This window comes from Budorcas taxicolor, chromosome 13 (assembly GCF_023091745.1).
Source record: "Budorcas taxicolor isolate Tak-1 chromosome 13, Takin1.1, whole genome shotgun sequence".
NCBI classification, from domain to species: Eukaryota; Metazoa; Chordata; class Mammalia; order Artiodactyla; family Bovidae; genus Budorcas; species Budorcas taxicolor.
In genome coordinates, this window is record NC_068922.1 from 12,290,702 (window position 1) to 12,312,457 (window position 21,756).

Consider the following 21,756-nt stretch of genomic DNA (forward strand, 5'->3'; position numbering starts at 1 on the left):
TGAGAATTGGAGTCAAACAAGGCAGACTGTCCCAGAGACCAAACAGAAGGACGCAAACTGGAGGCACGACCCTGGAACAGAAGCACGGTCACGGAAGGAGGGCACAACCCTGGAAGGTCGGCAGGGCCCAGGAACCGTGATGAGAGACTTCATAAGAAGCAGTGTGAGGTCAGCAGGCTTCTTTAGGAACTCAGGGAGAAGAGAAATTGAAGCGCACCTCTCCAACAGGCTAGAAGGAGGTAGAAGCGTGACGGAGACCAGAAAGACAGCACTGAGGTTTCTTAGATAGACGACACTGGGCAGACGCCCTGGACAGAGGACACTGAGGGCTCCTGGACAGAGGACACTGAGGGCCCCTGGACAGAGGACACTGAGGGCCCCTGGACAGAGGACACTGAGGGCTCCTGGAGAGAGGATACTGAGGCTCCTGGACAGAGGACACTGAGGCTCCTGGACAGAGGACACTGAGGTTCCTGGACAGAGGACACTGAGGGCCCCTGGACAGAGGACACTGAGGGCTCCTGGACAGAAGATATAGAGGCTCCTGGACAGAGGACACTGAGGGCCCCTGGACAGATGGCACTGAGGGCTCCTGGACAGAGGACACTGAGGCTCCTGGACAGAGGACACTGAGGGCTCCTGGACAGATGGCACTGAGGGCTCCTGGAGAGAGGATATTGAGGCTCCTGGACAGAGGACACTGAGGCTCCTGGAAAGAGGACACTGAGGGCTCCTGGACAGAGGACACTGAGGTCTCCTGGACAGATGGCACTGAGGGCTCCTGGAGAGAGGATACTGAGGGCTCCTGAACAGAGGGCACTGAGGGCCCCTGGACAACGACACTGAGGACCCCTGGATAGAGGACACTGAGGGCTCCTGGACAGAGGACACTGAGGGCCCCTGGACAGAAGATATAGAGGCTCCTGGACAGAGGACCCTGAGGTTCCTGGACAGAGGACACTGAGGGCTCCTGGACAGAGGACACTGAGGGCTCCTGGACAGAGGACACTGAGGCTCCTGGAGAGAGGATACTGAGGCTCCTGGACAAATGGCACTTAGGGCTCCTGGAGAGAGGATACTGAGGCTCCTGGACAGAGGACACTGAGGGCTCCTGGACAGAGGACACTGAGGGCTCCTGGAGAGAGGATACTGAGGCTCCTGGACAGAGGACACTGAGGTTCCTGGACAGAGGACACTGAGGTTCCTGGACAGAGGACACTGAGGGCCCCTGGACAGAGGACACTGAGGGCTCCTGGACAGAAGATATAGAGGCTCCTGGACAGAGGACACAGAGGGCCCCTGGACAGATGGCACTGAAGGCCCCTGGACAGAGGACACTGAGGGCTCCTGGGCAGGGGACACTGAGGGCTCCTGGACAGGGGACACTGAGGGCTCCTGGACAGGGGGCACTGAGGGCTCCTGGACAGAGGGCACTGAGGGCTCCTGGACAGAGGGCACTGAGGGCTCCTGGACAGAGGGCACTGAGGGCTCTTGGACAGAGGACACTGAGGCCCCTGGACAGAGGACACTGAGGGCTCCTGGAGAGACGACAATGAGGGCTCCTGGACACTGATGGCTCCTGGCTCAGGGTTGGAGAGCAGGGAGGATCAGTAGGCAGCGTCAGGGCTGGGGAAAACAGCAGTCCCCAAGGACCCATCGTGCCAAGGGGGATGAGCCTGTCTGAAGGTGAGTGGGGGCTTCTCTTGCAGGCTCTACACTAAGGTCATGGTAGTAAAGGGTCTGCCCACAGCAGGAACAGGGTCCAGTGAGAGCTGAGAGGCCCCCACAAGGGACCACCCGGACCAAAGCCCAGTCGGGAGCATCTGGAGGCCAAGATCCCTAGGTGGGCAGTAGGGGACCAAGGAAGAGAGCTGATGGGTGGGCCTGGGACTCCAGCAGCATTAACCATGTGGAATAGGGACCAGACCACAAGGCAAGGAAACCCACAGGACTAACTCACCCTCACTTCCACACAGAATTAAACACTAGCCTGATTTAAAGTACATATGCTGCAGGGTTAGGAAGCAAAAGAAAATAAACACATTCATGTCTAACACCAAAAAGGAAAATCTCATAGTCCCGCTCTGTGCTTACGATTTTCCCATGGTGCAGAAAAACCCAAATAGCATCTGATACAATTTACATAACTTTACATAATCTCACGATTACCATTTGGCAAGGAAGCTCCAGAACAGATCTCTTCGTTTATTTGCCTCCAAAAAATGACAAAATGGAAAACAGTCTGGACGGAAGTTTTCTATCCTCTTCTTAAAAACCTCAAAAAGCCAAATCCACCACTTTTCTTAATACTAATTTTCTTGAATTTTTCACATTAAACCATCTAACATTTAGTCAACTCCAAGAGTCCACTTAGATTTACCATTTCTGAGTCGATAGTATATATATTTAATTTTCTTATTAGTGTACAAATCAAATTCCAGTTACGATATTAGACAGCCAGTGAAAACAATGTGATTGTTTAGGTTTTGCTAGTATTAGTAAAATGTCTTTAAATTTTTTTTTTTAATAGAAATTTTAAATGCTGATTGTCTCATGTAACACAAAGTCTAGTTTGCGTCCACAGTTAAACAAGGGTTACAGACTGGTAAGTTCTGTCACCCACTCACATTAGGGTCCTGTGTACCAACGGCCAGATCTCTTATTTCACAATCAACTATAGCAAAAACAATAATTCCCCCCAAACAGTCCAGCACCAGCTTCACAACCAGGCAGGATCCAGTCCCACAACCTAACAGAAGGCCACAGTCACACTTTCTCCCAACACTTCATGAATAAACATCCCTGTATTCAAATAAGTTACCTATTAACTAACTCCAGTCATTCTAATTCAACCTCGAAGGGCAAATAGAGTCATTCTGGCAAGACTGCAGAGTTTGCGATTCAAGTTATGGAAATTTTAATAATGGGGAAAATAAAAATTAGTGGCATGAATCCTAAGGCACCAGAATTCCAATACTTTCCTTGCAACAGTAGAAAGCGCACATAAATGTAATACCTCTCAATGTATAATATAAGCCAGGGGCTGGGAAGGTAGGCATTATTTGGATGGGCATCCTCGAATGTGTTTACCTGCAATCTCACAGGAGCATTCCTTTCCGGGATTCTGCGGGTACCTGCCAGGATGCCAAAGCTCCCCAAGCCCAGACGTTAAGAGGCAATGTTGTTACTTCTGAACAAATAACAGTGAAACAGTCATTGGGTTAAACGATTTCCTTACATTATCACCATAAACAATAATTATTTGGCAGCTGCCCTTTGCAAGCGTGAACGTGCTTATGAATAAATCGAGACGTATTGATTCAGCAAGCTGAAATGCTTTACATTTTGCTCCGGTATTAAGAGCTATCATCCTCCACTGCACTTAGTGAGGCTTTAATGTACTGTGCTTCTTAATACTTTTAATAAGAAAGATTAGTGGCAATTAGCTCTGGAGCAGGAACACTGCTTTTGAAATGGCCAGTGGGTCACCAAACCCAAGTCTCTCTGAACCTGTCTTTATTAAAGGAACTCTCTTAACAAACTACCCCGGAGTTGTTGCCATGCTGTTTCCTTCCTCCTAACATCAACGGTGTGATGATGGCCTGCACTGATTCAAAGACTAATTTCACTTAAAAGGGCAAGGCAGGGACTTCCCTGGCGGATCAGTGGTTCAGAATCTGCCTTGCAATGCATGGGACACTGGCTCAATCCCTGGTGAGGGAACTAAGATCCCATATGCCACGGAGCAACCAAGCCTGCATGATCAACCAGGCATGGTTGTGGGATGTACTTGGTTCTCTGTACGCAAGACTTCCACCGACTCAGCCCATACGCCACAACTAGAGAGTCTGTGCACCTTGAGGAAGTTCCCATATGACTCATCAAAGATGTCATGCCACAGCTAAGACCCAAGGCTGCCAAATTAAATAAATAAATGCAAACAAACAAACAAGAAAAGAGCAAGGCAGGAACATACAGGACTGCAAAAGATGCCACATGCTTGGTAAAAGATCATCTAAAATTTTTAAAATGACCCGTTTTCAGGGCGGTGACTTTATAAGACAGAAAGCTACTTGAATCCCAAAATGACCTGAAAGACTGGGGCCCTGCACCCTACATGTGACCAGAAAAGGCAGTCCTCTCCATTCCCCATTAATAAAATCACCCAAAACTCCTGCCCTCTTAACGGTATGTTGAAACTGTCATCCACGTTCTGACTAGTCTCTCAGAAACTGAGCGCTCCGCTCCCAGATCTCAGGGTTCCAAAGAGGAAGCAGAGTCTACAATTCTGGATCAAGTGAAATTCTATCCACGGCACGCAACAAAGGACTCAAGCGCTCATCATGATTTCCCCACTGAGTCTGCTCCCCGATCCGCCGAAACGTCACCAGCCCCAACAATCACAAAGAAACCTGACTTCTGGGCTCTGCACAGACTCCCAGGCTGGAATTCCACCGACTCTAATGCCAAAGCAAACTCCACTCTTTGCACACCCAATAACAAAACCCGTGCCCTCCTCCTCCTCTCCTTCCCAGGGATCGCAAACCAAGGCAGGTCATGCTGGAAAGCTCTTTAGAGATTATACGCTATCACCTCTCATTTCAAAGAGGAGAAGATGGAGGGGTCTCACCCAGGTCCCTACAGGAAATGGCAGACAAGAACCCCCACCTCTGGCTCCACCTGCCATGTTCCTGCTTTTCCCACCCCGTGATTCCTAGGATCAGTAACAAAATCTTTCACCACGCAGCATCTCAAACAAATATATGAGGTGTCATGGACCACTTTCACTCATGTTAAATAGTCTGGGACGCCTTTCAAGTTTAACCATGACAAAGATCAACCAGGTACCGCTGTGGGATATACCGTGTGATGAGCTCTGCAAGACAGAAAACCACACCACCAAGAATCCTTGGGCAAAAACACAGCCCACGATTCCCTCTGGAACGAGCTGCTATCTCTGGCTACAAAGCAATGATTATCCTGCACTACAGCAATCAATAACCTCTTGCCCTGTGAACCTGCGACTTCCTGACTTTGTTCTCTGTACGCAAGATTTCCAGGCCGTGTATCGATCACCTACTCAATTTTGTTAAAAGTTCTCTAAAACGAGCAATAAAGAAATTCTCCAATTAGCCTCACTTGGGATGGTCTGAACAGACTTCAGATCTTTCAGTCACATTAATGGTGTCTCCTTCTCACGGGGTTTCCCCATTTCTCACTTGCAATTTGTCATTTTAAGTGTGTCTGGGTCTTGCCTAAGAGCACCAAGTCAAGAGGATACAGATTTGATGGTGTTTCTGAAACTAGGGCGGCTGCCACATTTTTCACCCAAGCAAGAAAGAGAATTGATTCATCAACTCTGCCCTCTTTTCTAAAGCTACAACATGGATTTTTTTTTTTTAACTAAATGAACCCATCAGCTCTTAAGAGTATTAAAATTCTGTACCCTGGAACTTCTCTCTAAAACAACCCACTAGAGGATGTATTATAAAGTGAAGAAACCCACTTACTTCTTCTCCGAATGTTTTAAAAGTGTCAAATTTTAAGAGTAAGTCTTGAGATAAGCAAGGACAGCAAAAAGGCAAGATTTCACCCAGAAACAAGGCAAGATAACCCATCAGCAGGAAATAGAGAATAAGACCTCCACTGTCAGGATCACTTCAGCCTTCCTTTCCCTATCTCCAAACACCCACACAAGGATTGATTAAGCTCAAAGGTTATAAAGGGCCACGGTGGGTTCAGCCATTAGGTTCAGCTCCAACTCTTGAAAACACACCCAGCTCCCCCTTACTCTAGCACCCTCAGGCTGAAGCCACTCAAGAAGAGATTGTGAAAATGGTGGATCTTCCAAGGAAATCACAGTTATCAAATCGCTACAAGGTTTCTCTCTGAGCATCACAAGTGATGCCCGAGAGCTGGGCCAGCCCATGCTCACCGTCCGGGGGCATGAGGGTCTTGTTGTTCTGCGTGCACCACCCCACGGGGTGCAGGTCTGCGATCACCACATCACACCAGAAGTCAGCCCGGCGGTCCTCCCCGTAACCACAGTAACGCAGCAGCAGCAGCTGCCCACAGGTGGTAATGACTGTGGCCACCCAGTATGTGTCCGGGTTCTTCTTGTTGGCCACCTCCAGCTTCATCCCCGGCTGGAAGTTGCTCTGAATGCTGATCTCAACCTTAAAGAACCAAAAACACAAGAAATCCATCACACACTAGACACATAACATCCAGAAAATAACAAGAATGATTAAAAACCTAACGCTTAATATTTGTTTCCTGAGACCGTCACCGCCTAAGAGAAATATGTGAGCCACTGATGAGTCATTAAATTTCCTAGTAGCCACTTTAAAAACAGATAAAACAGATGAAATTAATCATAGTAATGTGTTTTATTTAACCCAAAGAATCCCAAGTAGCATCATTTCAAGATGTAATCAACATAAAAAAATAGTAACAAGAAAGTTTTCATTCTTATTTTCCAAGGAAGCCTCTGAAATCTGGTGTGCATTCTACACTTAACAGCACATCCTGTTACGAAACAGAACTTGGGTCTGTTAGTCAGATGTCCAGTAAAGTCAATCAACAGGCTGGGCTGTGGTGAAGCAAAGTACAGCGTTTACTGCAGGGCCAAGCGAGGAGAATGGGCAGCTCATGCTCAAAAGACCCAAACTCCCTGGGTTTCTAAGGCAAAGTCAGGGATGTGGGCCACAAGCTGTGAAATCAGCTAATGCACAATTCTCTGACTGGTTGGTACAGAGTTAACAGGGTGATGTGTTCAGAAACTCAGTCATCAACCTTCTGGTTCTGACGTGTCTGGGGTCCACATGCTGCTGGCTGCCATGCAGTTAACCTCTTCCAGCTGGTGGGGGTTTTGGTATCTGCAAAACTACTCAAGGATCATGCTCAGGATGTTATCTGCAGCCCATGAGGAGGAATTAAGGGTCATTGACTTTGTTTTATGGCTAAACTATCATTATTTGGGGCTTCCCTGGTGGCTCAGTGGTAAAGAACCTACCTGCAAATGCAGACGACAGGTTGGATCCTTGGGTTGGGAAGATCCTCTGGAGGTGGAAATGGCCACCCATGCCAGGATTCCTGCCTGGGAAATCCCATGGACAGAGGAGTCTGACAGGCTAGAGTCCATGAGGTCCCAAGAGTCAGACATGACTTGGCAACTAAACAATTATTATTTTGTCTTGCTTGACAGCTTTCCCTTGTTCATTTTTCTTACTTCTCTGATTAAATCTGCTCTTTGAAACTCAGAGAAGACCTTAGGAAGCTAAAGCTTTGGAATTAGGAACATGGGTATTTGTCCCCAGGAAGGTCCTGTAGGGTCCTGCTCACTTTCATTCTCAGTTTCGACGACACACTTTCCAAGTGCTAGATGGCTCGTGGCTAGATGGCATGTGAACAGTGAAGCCTCAGAAAATGGATTTTCTTTTTTTTTTTTTTTTTTTAATTAAGGGTTATCATCTATGAAGGCGTGCCCAGATGGTGCTAGCGGTAAGGAACCCGCCTGCCAATGCAGGAGACTTAAGAGACAAGGGTTCGATCCCTGGGTCGGGAAGATCCTCTAGATGGCAGCCCACTCCAGTATTTTTGCCTGGAGAATTCCATGGACAGAAGGGCCTGGCAGGCTGCAGTGCATTAGGTTGCACCAAGCTGGACACAACTAAAGCAACTTAGCGCACACACACACAAGTGTCTATGACTATTTGCTAGCCCTCCCCACAGAAGAAAACTTTCCACCCTTGCAAGCTACAATATTCTAGAGCAAGCACATCAGATGTCCCTGAGTATCTGCTGCACAGACAGATGATGGGATTATAAACTGTTCACCCATGGGTCCTCTGCAGTACAGGACAGTATACCATGACTGAAAGGCAGGGAGGGGAACAGACTGGGTGAAAGAGAACAGCACTGACTTCATACAGAGATGTTGGTAACTTCCCGGTACAGAAAGGAAGGAAAAAGTTGTCAATCAATTGTTATTTAGTTGCTAAGTCATGTCCGACTCTTGGTGATCCCATGGACTGGAGCTCCCATGGACTGGAGCTCGCCAGGCTCCTCTGTCCATGGGATTCCTCAGCAAGAATCCTGAAGTGGGTTGCCATTTCCTTCTCCAGGGGATCTTCCCAACCCAGAGATAGAACCCGCATCTTCTACACTGGCAGGCAGTTTCTTTACCACTGAGCTTCCAAGGAAGATCTACCTCATTCCTAAAGTGCCTGGAGAAATCTACCAAGTCCTTCTGGCACCAGACAGGGCTCACGTTACAACGGCTTTGGCAAAACGGAAACCACTTGGTATAGGCGAGTTTTAGTTTTGTTATATTTTAATATTTGCCTGCTGGTTTCACTAAATGGCCACAATCCCATTCATAATAAGCCAGTAATTATAACAATCTAAGTGTCAGTGTTAAAAAGCAATCAGGAATGCAATCCACCTTTAAAGAGGTCATGCCAGGTAGAGAAAGTCCCGGGATTTGTTTATGATGGCTAAATCTCTGCCTTGGGAAGCCTGGTATGGGGGCGGGGGGTGGAATGTCTCTCATTATCAAATTTTCATTTCCAGTAAAGCAAAAAGGAAAACCCAGGAACTTGTGTCCTAGAAAGTTACTCTTTTTCTTGCTAATGATACAGCACCAAAATCTCTTAAGCAAACACTGGATAAAAACTTATTTTTTTTTACTTCCTGGGACTTGCCCTCTGCTTGGCACACTATTTGCATTGTTCAAAAAAAGTACTGATGAGGGTGATTTTTTGGTTTGATCCAAATATTTCCTGAATACTTCTGGCATTTCCTATAATTAGGCTCATCTGTCCACAAATGGCTAGATGGCTTCTTAGGTGTCCTTTCAAAGTAAAAACATCAATGGAAAATTAAAATATCCAGTCCTTACATCTCCTAAGAAGACACGACTCATAACACCTACTTGCCTAGTTGCTTTTATTTGCTCACATCAACCTTACCTGTCTCCGTCCCCCAGACGGACGGGAACACAGCCTTCTGCTCTGGCTTTTTGAGGCTCAAAACAAGGCTGAAACCCGTGGGCAGGATCAGAGCAAGGCTCACCCCCGCCACTCACTTCCTCATCTGCTACATATTTCTAAGAAACTGTTAGTCACTCAGGTGTGTCCTATTCTGTGCGAACCCATGGACTCCTCTGTCCATGGAATTCTCCAGGCAAGAATACTGGAGTGGGCAGCCATTCCTTTCTCCAGGGGATAAATCTTGGCCAAACTCATCTTTCCTTTTCATTCCCTTTCGCAGAACAGGTGTGGCATCTCCCACATCCCAAACGCAAACCAGAAGGGACGCCACCGTCACTTACGTGTCTGAAGGATGCGTGTGGAGCTGCACTGGCTCCCGTCTCTTCCAAGTACTCCCCCCAGTTGAAGCCGGTCTCCTCCAAACTGGAGCCCTCTTCTGTGGAAAGACCAAACAAAATGAAAATTTTTTAACGTTTAAAAGAAACACTCAAAACAGAAACCAAACAAACAAACAAACAAAAAAACCCCAGAAAATCAGTACTAGCAAGAAGAATGGAAAGGCACTGGCCTTCCATGAAAATCAGAAACTCTTTGGTGCGAGAGAGGAACAAATTCAATGTGTAGAAGGGCACTGCTGAATTCTTTTTCAAAGTTCCCATTTGCTGGTTTTAGAAAGAGAAGACTGGAAGGAGACACAGAAGCAACCTAGGAGTGTGTCTATGTGCGCTCAGTCACGTCTGACTCTTCGCGATCCCATGGACTGCAGCCCGCCAGGCTCCTTTGTCAACGGGATTTCTCAGCAAGAATCCTGGAGAGGGTTGCCATCTCCTCCTCCAGAGGATCCTCCCTACCCAGGGATCAAATGGTCTCCTGCAGCTCCCGCACTGGCAGTCGGGCTCTTTACCACTGAGCCACCCAAATGTCCATCAACAGACCTATGGATGAAGATGTGATACAATCGAATATTACTCAACCATTAAAGGGGAGAAACGGGGTTATTTGTAGAGATGCAGATGGACCTAGAATCTGTCACAGAGTGAAATAAGTCAGAAAGAGAAAAATATCGTCTATTAAGGCATATACGTGGAACCTAGAAAAATGGTACTGATGAACTTATCTGCAGGGCAGGGACAGACAGGAAACGGACATATGTACACAGAACGGGAAGGGGGCACAGATTAGGAGGTGGGGATTATCGTACAGACACCTTTGGTGCTGTCCAGGCCTGACCCTAAGGAACCCGAGTCAGAACCAGAGGAGACCTGACGGCTCCGGTCCCTGGAAGTGGCGGGGAGACCACAGCCAGGGCTTAATCTCAAGTTCAACTCTGAACCCACTCCCCAGAACTCCTGATCCTCCATAAGATTCTCACCTACACTGTCACCAAAAAGGCTGCTTCTGCCCAATGTGAATTCATTACAAGCTACATTTCCACTCTCCTCTCCCACTAAAACAGGCCACAGCAGCTCTGGGGCTCACCCAGGCATTCACACCCGTCAATCAAGAAAGGACAAGGTATAATTGGGTCCCTCCTGAACAGTGAGATCAGTGCTCGGGAAAGCACAGGCGCTCTCTATCATCTAAACAGATTTCTGAGGGACTCCCCTAGAGGTCCAATGGTTAAGAATCTGCCCTTCCAATGCAGAGGATGTGGGTTCGGTCCCTGGTCGGGAAGCTAAGATTCCGCATGCCTCTGGGCCAAAAAAAATTCAAAGCATAAAGCAGAAGCAGTATTGTAACAAATTCAATAAAGAGTTTAAAAATGGTCCAAATCCAAAAAAAAAAAAACGTTTTTAAATAAATACTTTAAAAAGCATCCAAGAGCCAGGCTTCAGTGCTGTTTTGGAAGGTCTTATAGGTCTTCATGGGGTCACAAAGAGTTGAACACGACCAAGTGACTGAACAACAATGTTGTTTTAACAATAAAATCATGTACAAAGTTGAAGATTACCCACAAGACAGCCTCTTGGAAACTGTAGCAGTGACACTTCCTCAGCCACCTATGCCCTGAGCAGCTGATTCTCTAAAGCCATTTCAAAGAGCAACAGATAAACACACAATGTTTATGAGCGGAGGTCTCATAAACCCACAGTAAATATTTACAGCTGATTCATAAACCTCTTAAACCCATCCACGTTTTATCAAGGAAACTCTATAGACAATCTCTCTTCTCTGCACAAGAACCGGTGGGAGGCATTCCCCATGATGTAATGTAAACAGATTATGACGAGCTACTACAGAAATGTCACGATTTAAAAGAAAGGAGCATTTATTGGTGGTGATCCATTTCTAGAATACAGAACGCTGGGTATGTGACCAGAATCACTCCTATTAACTAGAAAAAGAATACTGAACACTTTACTGAAAAGCGGACGTGCAGACAACTTTACAGTGAAAAATGGAATCAACACAGGACTCGCCCATCTTTTTTTAAGGGATCAGATCTTGGGTTGTAGAATATTACCATCTGAAATAAGACTAACTTCGCAAGGGAAAAAAAATTTGGGGGGGGGGGCATGAAACGTGGAATCTTAGTTGCCCAACCAGGAATCGAACCTGTGCCCCCTACACAGAGTCTTAACTAGTGGGCTGCCAATGAAGTCCTTTGCAAGCGAAATATTAAACCTATTTCCAGTACCCAGTCAAGGAACAGAAAACCAGCAGGTTTAGAGTAAATGAAATCTTACAGGGCACCTTCTTGTGAGCTAGATATTTAAGTGGAAAGAGACAGGAAGAAGACACTCAATCTTTATCATTCTAACTGCTGATAGTCCCTAGGATCACAAGGTTTAAAAAACAGTTCTACCGTTGCAACGAGCCAACTCATTGGAAAAGACCCTGATGCTGGGAAAGATTGAGGGAAAAGGAAAAAGGGGTGACAGAGGATGAGATGGCTGGATGGCCTCACCGACTCAATGGGCATGAGTGTGAGCAAAACTCCAGGAGATGGTGAAGGACAGGGAAGCCTGACGTGCTGCAGTCCCTGGGGTCACAGAGAGTCAGATGCGACTTAGCCACTGAACAGCAGTCACTGTAAGCACAGTGGACAGACACACGGCATGGATGGAACGCAGCAAGGACTAGCCAACATTCATCCTAGGCCTGAGTTCACGGCTGCAGGACTACACCTGGGAGGGGGTACAACACAAGGCCCTCAAGGCTGTCTCAGCTTTCCAGACCCCAAGAAGGCCAGACAGACTTTCCAGAAAAAAAAAAGAAACACACCCCATTCTCCTAGTTAGGGAGGCAACAACTGTTCCAAGAGACTCTAAAAAGGGGAGAAGGGGGAATATTATTGAGTCACACTGAACCAGTGCCCAGCAGGAAGAGTAAGAGATCTGGAATTTTCTACAAAGAATGTTGATTCCTTTCCTTCCCAAATAGTAGAGCCCAGGCAACTCTGGTTGTTGTTTAGCCGCAAAGTCGCGTCCAACTATTCACATTGGTATACCCCTAATACAAAAAACATATACATCAAGCCCACATTTCCAGCATAATTCTTTCCCTCAGTGGCTTGCCCTGTCTGAATGTGCAATGCCACTCTATCTGCAGGCTTCATCAGCAAATTACATTGAGCTGGTCTGAAAAAAGAACGTCAAGAAATCTCCATCAGCACACTGTTTTGCCTGCTTTCATCACTGCAACTGAAGAAATGGAGCAGGAATCCAATCCTGACCCAACTTCCTTCTCTGAGCCCCGTACCAGAGCTGCCCAGGCTGTCTGCTGGGGAGGCCTCAGAGCATCCATGGGGCTTATCCTGAGGGTGGCCTCAGGGCCGCTGGGAGGAGGAGAAATTTTACATGGTAACCCTGAATATTCTTTGGAAGCACCGTCGCTGAAGCTGAAGCTCCAATACTTCGGCCACCTGATTCAAAGAACTGACTCATTAGAAAAGACCCTGATGCTGGAAAAAAACAGAAGGCAAAAGAAGAATGGGACGGCAGAGGATGAGATGGTTGGATAACGTCACTGAGTCCATCGACTCAATGGACATGAATTTGAGCAAACTCCAGGAGATAGTGAAGACAGAGGAGCCTGGCGTGCTGCAGTCCACGGGGCCACAAAGACTCAGACATGACTTAGCGACTGAACAACCATTTCATTGAGGGGACTCGAGTGTCATGGGCCCCAACTACTATTTGAGCCTTCCTTAAAATGAGGCAAAACAAAAAATAAAAAAGCTGTTTATGAGACAGAGAGTCCTCTGTGTGAAGCTGAAGTTTTCATCAGAGTGGATCATCAAGCAGGAAACTGCAGCAACTGGGAGTGAGGGTGGGGGACCCCCAACTACACAAACACCCAGGAGCAACCACGTTAAGACTCGTAGTCTCATTAAAATGCAAAGACACATCTTGTAACTTTTCAGATGCAGGTCAAATCTCCCAGAAGCTAATGGTCATTTTTTAATGAATTCTCCAGAGCAATGTTTATGATTCAGAGCCAAGCTGTCCTTATAAAAGTTGCTGTTATGTAAATATCACAAACCTTTATTTTTTAAAAATTATCTTTTTAAAATAAACTCTTTATTACGTCAGTAGTTAGAAAAAGATGCATGTATAAATTCACTGGTTAAACAGAAAATTCAATCAGAGATATCCATTGCTTTGTTTGGGATTTCTTAAAAAGGAGAAATATTTTAGCACAAATTCACAGAATCTAAATATCTTTCACATTATGCTCTTTAGGACTTGGTGCTTTTCCTGCCGTGTTCCAGGTCCAGTCCCTGATAGGGGAACTAGGATCCCTCAAGCCTCAAGGTACAGCCAAAAAAAGAAAAGAAGGAAAGAAAGGGTCTTAGGAAGGGGCATCCGACAACTGGGCAGATCACCCTGGCCCTCTCTTTCTGGGCACATGGGAGACAATTTTACTTGGTCGCCTCCCTTGCAGCAGCCAAAACCCGCGACTAGTTCTAGTCAAGAGACTGGGAGCAAAGGTCTCCTCCTCTGGGCTCAAGGATTTAAGCGCTGATTCAAGCCCCTCCAGCCCGGCTCACCCCTGTGAGGACAGACCTCGGAGCATCGTGGAGAGATGGCAGCCCTGAAGAGGGTGTGGAAGGACTCACCGGACAGAGCCTCCACTGGCCCTGCTCAAACGATATGGCCAATTTATAAGCACTTACTGTGTTAAGCTACCGAGGTTTTATTTTCTATTGGAGCACAGCTGATTTGCAATGTTGTGTTCACTTCAGGTGTACAGCAAAGTGACCCAGTTACACACACATACATACACACACACACATATATATACTTTATCAGATTCTTTTCCATTATGGTTTATTACAGAATATTGAGTAGAGTACCCTGTGCTATATACAACAGGATGTTGTTGTATCTATTATATACATAGTAGTGTGTATATGTTAATCCCAGCTTCCTAATTTATCCGAGAGGGATAAACTTAAGCTTGTTTTCTGTCTGTGAGTGCCTTTGTTTTGTAAATAAGTTCAATTTGTACTATTTTTTAATTCCATACATAAAGTGTATCATATGTATTTGTCTTTCTCTGACTGCCTTCACTTAGTACGATAACCAACCTCTAGATTCATACGTGCTGATGCAAATGGCAATATTTCATTCTTTTCGTGGCTGAGAGTCTATCTGCATCTGGGTACCACATCTTCTTAGTCTATTCATCTGTCGACGGACACTTAGGCTACTTCCAACTCTTCACTACTGTAAACAGTGCTGCACCAACAGTGGGGTGCACTTATCTACAGTTTTGTCCAGACACACGCCCAGGATGGGGACTGCTGGATCACAGAGCCACTGAGGTTTTGAAGTGACATGTCACCTTATTATAACCTAGCCTGCTCTGTCTAGTATTTTGAACCCAATTTTCCGTTAACTTTCAAGCTGCTATATGCTTATAAATATCCCTGCAGATCTCAGAACAAGCAGTATGTAAAGCCTCAGAATACGCCCCAATGTTTTCTAAACATTCTCAGGAAAATACCGATCAAGACGTCAAAGGGCCAAACCCGTTTAGGAAACAAAATCGCACCTGAGTCAAGATCTCCATTACGATCAGCGGAGCTCTGCTGTTTTTCCAAGGGTGAGGATGAAGGGTCCTGCATACTGGAAGCTGACACACTGCCCTCCATTCTCAACGGCTGAGATCGTCTTCTCTTAATTCATCCTGCAGGAAGAGTTACCTAAGGGAAACCAACAACAGCAGAAGTCAGAGCACGGCAATCATAACCACGAATTTCTGAACTCTCCGACACTAACGACAGCCCATCAAAGCGGCTACCGATCATTACAACATGCAGGGAGTGATGTCACGTTAGCAACAGAAAATACCAGGACTGAAGACTAAAGAGCACATACCCACACAAGGTCAACAACAAGGTCACAGCACAGCAAAAGCATCCATTTTCTCCAGGTCATCATCACCAGTAAGATAGACACATTTTTCATCAATCAACAGAAGTGTCATCCAATCAACAAAACTGCCATTTCAACCCCCAACTCTACCTTGGTGGCATTAGTAAGACATTCCGAGATCTACGTTCTCCCTCCTCTCTCGCTGGAAGCTATGAAGCAGGAACCGCACCCATCCCCCATCCCCTGCCCGGGCCTCAGCATCCCCACACACAGGGAAGGTAACTGGTGTCTCACAAGTGATTTGTTACTAAAACCAGACAAAGCATCACTGCATGCCAATAACGTGCTTTCTGACCAACTGCACTTTCCCTGTAATAAGAGGGTGACTCCACACTTGCATTCTGCTAGAATTGGTGGGAAAACAGGCAAAATTACAGCCGATTCTCACAGAATCCTACAATCTGGTTTGTGTACTTAACAGCCAGTGAAATACCCAGGTGCTATCATTACTAAGAGTCAGCCAGTCAGGGCTGGTTTGCCAAAATAGAGACCGGATCCTTGCACTTCACTCTGCAGGCAGAAGTGGGCACTGCAGGGCTTCCTTCTAAGAAGCAAAACGATCAGGTTTGTTTCAGAAAAATCATTAGGGCGGCTGCATGCCAGATAGATGGACAGACAGGGAGAGACTGAATGGAAATAGAGAATAAGAACATGTTGAGTGATAGGGCATAACCTGATAAAGAAAAAACTGAGAAATTACTACCTAATATTTTGTATATCTTGGTTTCCCTTAGGTAGCTCTTCCTGCAGGATGAATTAAGAGACGATACCTAGTATCTTTTGGGCTCCATAAAGGACAGAAATGGTATGGACCTAACAGAAGCAGAAGATATTAAGAAGAGGTGGCAAGAATACACAGAAGAACTGTACAAAAAAGATCTTCACGACCAAGATAATCACAATGGTATGATCACTCACCTAGAGCCAGACATTCTGGAATGTGAAGTCAAGTGGGCCTTAGAAAGCATCACTACGGATGACCCACAGAGATGTTATGGGGAGGGAGGTGGGAGGGGGGTTCATGTTTGGGAACACATGTAAGAATTAAAGATTTTAAAATTAAAAAAAAAAAAGAGAGAAAAAAAAAAAAAAGAAAGCATCACTACGAACAAAGCTAGTGGAGGTGATGGAATTCCAGTTGAGCTATTTCAAGTCCTGAAAGATGATGCTGTGAAAGTGCTGCACTCAATATGCCAGCAAATTTGGAAAACTCAGCAGTGGCCACAGGACTGGAAAAGGTCAGTTTTCATTCCAATCCCAAAGAAAGGCAATGCCAAAGAATGCTCAAACTACAGCAAAATTACACTCATCTCACACGCTAGTAAAGTAATGCTCAAAATTCTCCAAGCCAGGCTTCAGCAATACGTGAACCGTGAACTTCCAGATGTTCAAGCTGGGTTTAGAAAAGGCAGAGGAACCAGAGATCAAATTGCCAACATCCGCTAGATCATGGAAAAAACAAGAGAGTTCCAGAAACACATCTACTTCTGCTTTATTGACTATGCCAAAGCCTTTGACTGTGTGGATCACAATAAACTGTGGAAAATTCTGAGAGAGATGGGAATACCAGACCACCTGACCTGCCTCTTGAGAAATCTGTATGCAGGCCAGGAAGCAACAGTTAGAACTGGACATGGAACAACAGACTGGTTGCAAGTAGGAAAAGAAGTACGTCAAGGCTGTATATTGTCACCCTGCTTATTTAACTTCTATGCAGAGTACATCATGAGAAATGCTGAGCTGGAAGAAGCACAAGCTGGAATCAAGATTGCCGGGAGAAATATCAATAACCTCAGATATGCAGATGACACCACCCTTATGGCAGAAAGTGAAGAGGAACTAAAAAGCCTCTTGATGAAAGTGAAAGAGGAGAGTGAAACAGTTGGCCTAAAGCTCAACATTCAGAAAACAAAGATCATGGCATCTGGTCCCATCACTTCATGGGAAATACATGGAGAAACAGTGGTAACAGTGTCAGACTTTATTTTGGGGGGCTCTAAAATCACTGCAGATGGTGACTGCAGCCATGAAATTAAAAGACGCTTACTCCTTGGAAGGAAAGTTATGACCAACCTAGATAGCATATTGAAAAGCAGAGACATTACTTTGCAAACAAAGGTGCGTCTAGTCAAGGCTATGGTTTTTCCAGTGGTCATGTATGGATGTGAGAGTTGGACTGTGAAGAAAGCTGAGTGCCAAAGAATTGATGCTTTTGAACTGTGGTGTTGGAGAAGACTCTTGCGAGTCCCTTGGACTGCAAGGAGATCCAACCAGTCCATTCTAAAGGAGATCAGCCCTGGGTGTTCTTTGGAATGATGCTAAAGCTGAAGCTCCAGTACTTTGGCCACCTCATGCGAAGAGTTGACTCATTGGAAAAGACTCTGATGCTGGGAGGGATTGGGGGCAGGAGGAGAAGGGGACGACCCAGGATGAAATGGCTGGATGGCATCACCGACTCGATGGACATTGAGTTTGAGTGAATTCTGGGAGATGGTGATGGACAGGGAGGCCTAGCGTGCTGCGATTCATGGGGTCGCAAGGAGTCGGACACAACTGAGTGACTGAACTGAACTGAACTGATTTTATATATCTTAAGCCCCTACTCCTAACTTGCCCCTCCCCCATCCTCTCCCCACTGATAACCACTAGTTTGTTCTCTATGTCTGTGAGTCTGCTTCTGTTTCATTATATCCCTTTGTTACATTTTTTAGATTCTATATATGTGATAACATATAGTATTTGTCTTCCTCTGTCTGACATATTTCCCTAAGCATAATACCTTCCAGGTGCATCCATGTTGCTCAAATGGCAAATTTTTCATTCTTTTTCATGGCTGAGTAATATTTCTTTTTATACCTATTTAAATCTGGAGAAGAAAATGGCAACCCACTCCAGTATTCTTGCCTGGAGAATCTCATGGACAGAGGAGGCTGGCAGGCTTGGGGTCACAAAGAGTCGAACGTGACTTAGCAACTGAGCATGCATGCGTATCTATTTTAAAGCCTTATGTGATTAGCAGCTGCCATCCTGAACACCCAGACCACTGCCTAGGTAAGCAGAAGTTTATGATATTTGAGTTTGGAATATGCCCTAAATCAGCACCAATTCTTGCCTTTCTTGGTAGTTTTAATATATAGCAAACTAGTTTAAAGAGCATAGGAATCTTAAAACCTAAAGAACTTCAAAAGCAGACTGAATAGTTTCTCCATAATATTTCAAAATCTTTCACTGCAATCTTCTTAAAGTAGTAGGTTTTCAGTGAATGTGCTGTTTTTATACCAAAACAATCTCAAAAGAGAAGCAATCTTAGCAGGTAAGTTATGCCACTAAGATTACAGCTTCTTTCATTCATCTACAAATTAAAGAAAATCATTCCACCTCAGAAATGTAACCAGGCACAGTTTTTCTGCAAGGAAAAGTCTATGAACCTAACTACTAGTAAATTAGTCAAATATCAGTAGCTTCTATGCCCTTACTAAAGGAGGAAAAAGTCTGCTCAAGTTTTTAAGATTCCTATTGATTCAACTCTGTCTGCGTCTAACTACATGCTGTAAAAAGGTAATCAGCGACTGTAAAATAAGTTCAGTTTAATGAACCAGACCCATCATTTTGAATAGAAGTCAAGAGCAACAACATTTACACCAAAAACCCACACTGTTCTATAAGGACAAGTAACAAGTCTTTGTCTACTCAGGCAGCCGCAAGATTTATTTATTTTGGTAAATGACATGTCACCATTTGCTTTTTCACAATGTTTACTTTTTTCCTTTCCATAAAAGATAACCTTTCCACTTTCTGCACAAGTCTTGCAAAATAAAATTAAAAACGGACGAACTAAAATCACTTGTAATTCTAACACTCAGGGACAATCTCTTTTGTACTTATAGTGTCTCCTCCAGATACTTCTCTGTGGGTTTTTTTTTCATACAGAATTTAGAATTTTAATTCATTTATATTTAATATCACCTAGAAAGCATGTCTCCCACATCATTAAACTTCTCTGAAAACATGACTTAAAATGGTTGTATGATTTTCATTACAATATGAATACATTATTTATTTGCTATCCCTCTCCCACTGCTGGCCATTATTTTGATTTTTTAATTTTTCATTATTATGGACATCATAATTTGCAATTCTCCCATGACATCTCAGCTCTTTTCCACATTTTAACTTTGTTGGTATTTTTAATGGATCTTTAAGAGCCCTGCATATCTTATCCCACAAAACCCTTGCAGACGTTTTCCCTTAATTCTCCCCTTAGTGATACCTTCTGATACATGGATGGAACATGCGGTCTTTTTCAACTTAGTCTGATCCATCGATCCACTTTATGTCTTCTAAAACTTATATTCATAAACTGTCCTCCCCAACTGTGAAGAAGTTAATAATCCATTCCTACCCCATTGGGTTTTTAACAGCCTGTCTTTACCATCTATTAAATTCTTACACATACAAGGCTACGGTTCCATGCACCAACTTTCCTTTATTTGTGAGTCAGCAAAATAGGAACTATGACTACTACTCACACATCCTCCACTTAGTTCAGCAATCACTGAACTTGGGGCCATTAAGGCAGATTTATAGAGGGGTGACAATGGTACTGCCGGGCTGGGAACCCAGACACACGACCTGATCATCACAAGCGACTCTACTGTGGACAGAAAGTGCCAGAACCTGCACGTAGGGAGAAATGACCAGGCACCAGAGACCCCCTCCCCCACCAAATCTCCACTTTCTGCTTTGTCTGCAAGGAGGAGGAACTGGTTACCCAAAACAAACATTTCTGGACCATCCTAAAAGTTGGATGTGGTCATGCCACTGCGTTCTGGCCAGTGAGAAGTTTGCCGAGTGAATGAGCTCAGCCCGCCTTCTCCACCAAAGGCTGTGACCTCCTGGTTCTGCTGTCAGCTACAGATGACTACTTCAGAGAGAAACCAGCTGTGTGGTTTCCACCCCTCCATCTGAGGGTCCCCTGATACACAGCCAACCCCAATAAATACACCCGAAAAGGACCGTGCTCCTTAGTAACATGCTTGTAATGAAGATGACTGGGTGGTCCTCTAGAATTCAGGGTGGGCGCTGTGTTTATCTGAAAGCCTATCAATAAGGCCCAAAATGGGCGGGGGCTTCCCTAGTGACTCTGGTAAAACATCTGCCTGCCAATGCAGGAGACACAGGTGTGATCCCTGATCCGAGAAGATCCCACATGCTTCGGAGCGACTAAGTCGGTACGCCCCAACTATTGAGTCTGTGCTCTAGAGCCCAAGAGCCACAGCTACTGATCCCGTGTGCCACAAACACCGGAGTCTGTGCTCTGCAACGAGAGAAGCCCGAGCAGCTCGGCTGAACAGTAGCCCCCTCGCAGAGAAAAAGCCCGCGCGCAGCAGTGAGGACCCAGCACAGTCAAAAATAACTAACTACATAAATTTATTTAAAAAATAATAATAATGTCAAATGCTGTCTCTGGTTTCTCCACCCTTACCCCCCAACAGCCAAAAAAAATCTCAGCTCGGCTTGTTGTCACTGTTCAGTTGCTAAGTTGTGTCTGACTCTCTCCAATCCCGTGGACTACAGCCCGCCAGGCTTCTTCCTCTGTCCATGGAATTTCCCAGGCAAAAATACTAGAGTGGGTTGCCATTTCCCACTCCTGAGGATCTTCCCAACCCAAGGATCAAATCTTTGTCTCCTGCACCGGCAGGCAGATTCTTTACCACTGAGGGATCAGGAAAGCCCATTAATGAAGCTTTCCATTGTGGATAAAGAATCCACCTGCCAATGCAGGAGACACAGGTTCAATCTCTGGGTCAAGACGATGAGAAGAAAATGGCCATCCACTCCAGTATTCTTGCCTGGGAAATCCCATGGACAAAGGAGCCTGGTGGGTTACAGTCCATGAAGTCCCAAGTTGTCGGACATGACTGAGTGACTTAGCATTAAAAATCATTCTTACCTGCATTCATCAAAAGGCAAAGTTAAAACACATACCACTCTGAAGGCCTTACTCCAGTGAGTGTTACTATAATAGCAATAAAAGAAATGTTGCATCTGTTTTAAAGTTACCCAATTATCTAGCCCTTTCAAAGGGATCCACTTAAAGTAGTTTAAGAAACGGGCAATTTTACTGCCTATTAACATGCTTACCATCTCAAGCTCGTCATTCTGAAACGGGGAAATGGTTGGCAGCTGTTTTTTATGTGACTCCAAAGAAAGACTCTTCTCCAGGTTGAAAATTAAAGGCGAAGGCCTAAACGGACAGCTTATGAAATTCCAGACAGGCTCTGGCTGCCCGTGGAAATCTAGCATATTTAAATCAGAGAAAATGGCCTCATTTCACACTCCAGGAACTTCCTAATGAGCACAGGACACCTCATCCGAGC

The 21,756-nt window shown here is 45.3% G+C and overlaps 1 protein-coding gene across 1 annotated transcript in view; it reads right to left on the minus strand.

The window, feature by feature from the left end:
- The window catches only part of SFMBT2 (Scm like with four mbt domains 2), a 180,678-nt gene that overhangs the window by 148,347 nt on the left and 10,575 nt on the right, over positions 1–21,756 (minus strand). The window contains exons 2-4 of the mRNA XM_052650792.1: positions 14,994–15,144; positions 9,335–9,429; positions 5,936–6,176 (exon numbers count right to left, since the gene is read on the minus strand). Coding sequence (XP_052506752.1) covers positions 5,936–6,176; positions 9,335–9,429; positions 14,994–15,093 — 436 coding nt within the window. The 5' untranslated portion in view covers positions 15,094–15,144. The remainder of the gene's footprint in view (positions 1–5,935; positions 6,177–9,334; positions 9,430–14,993; positions 15,145–21,756) is intronic.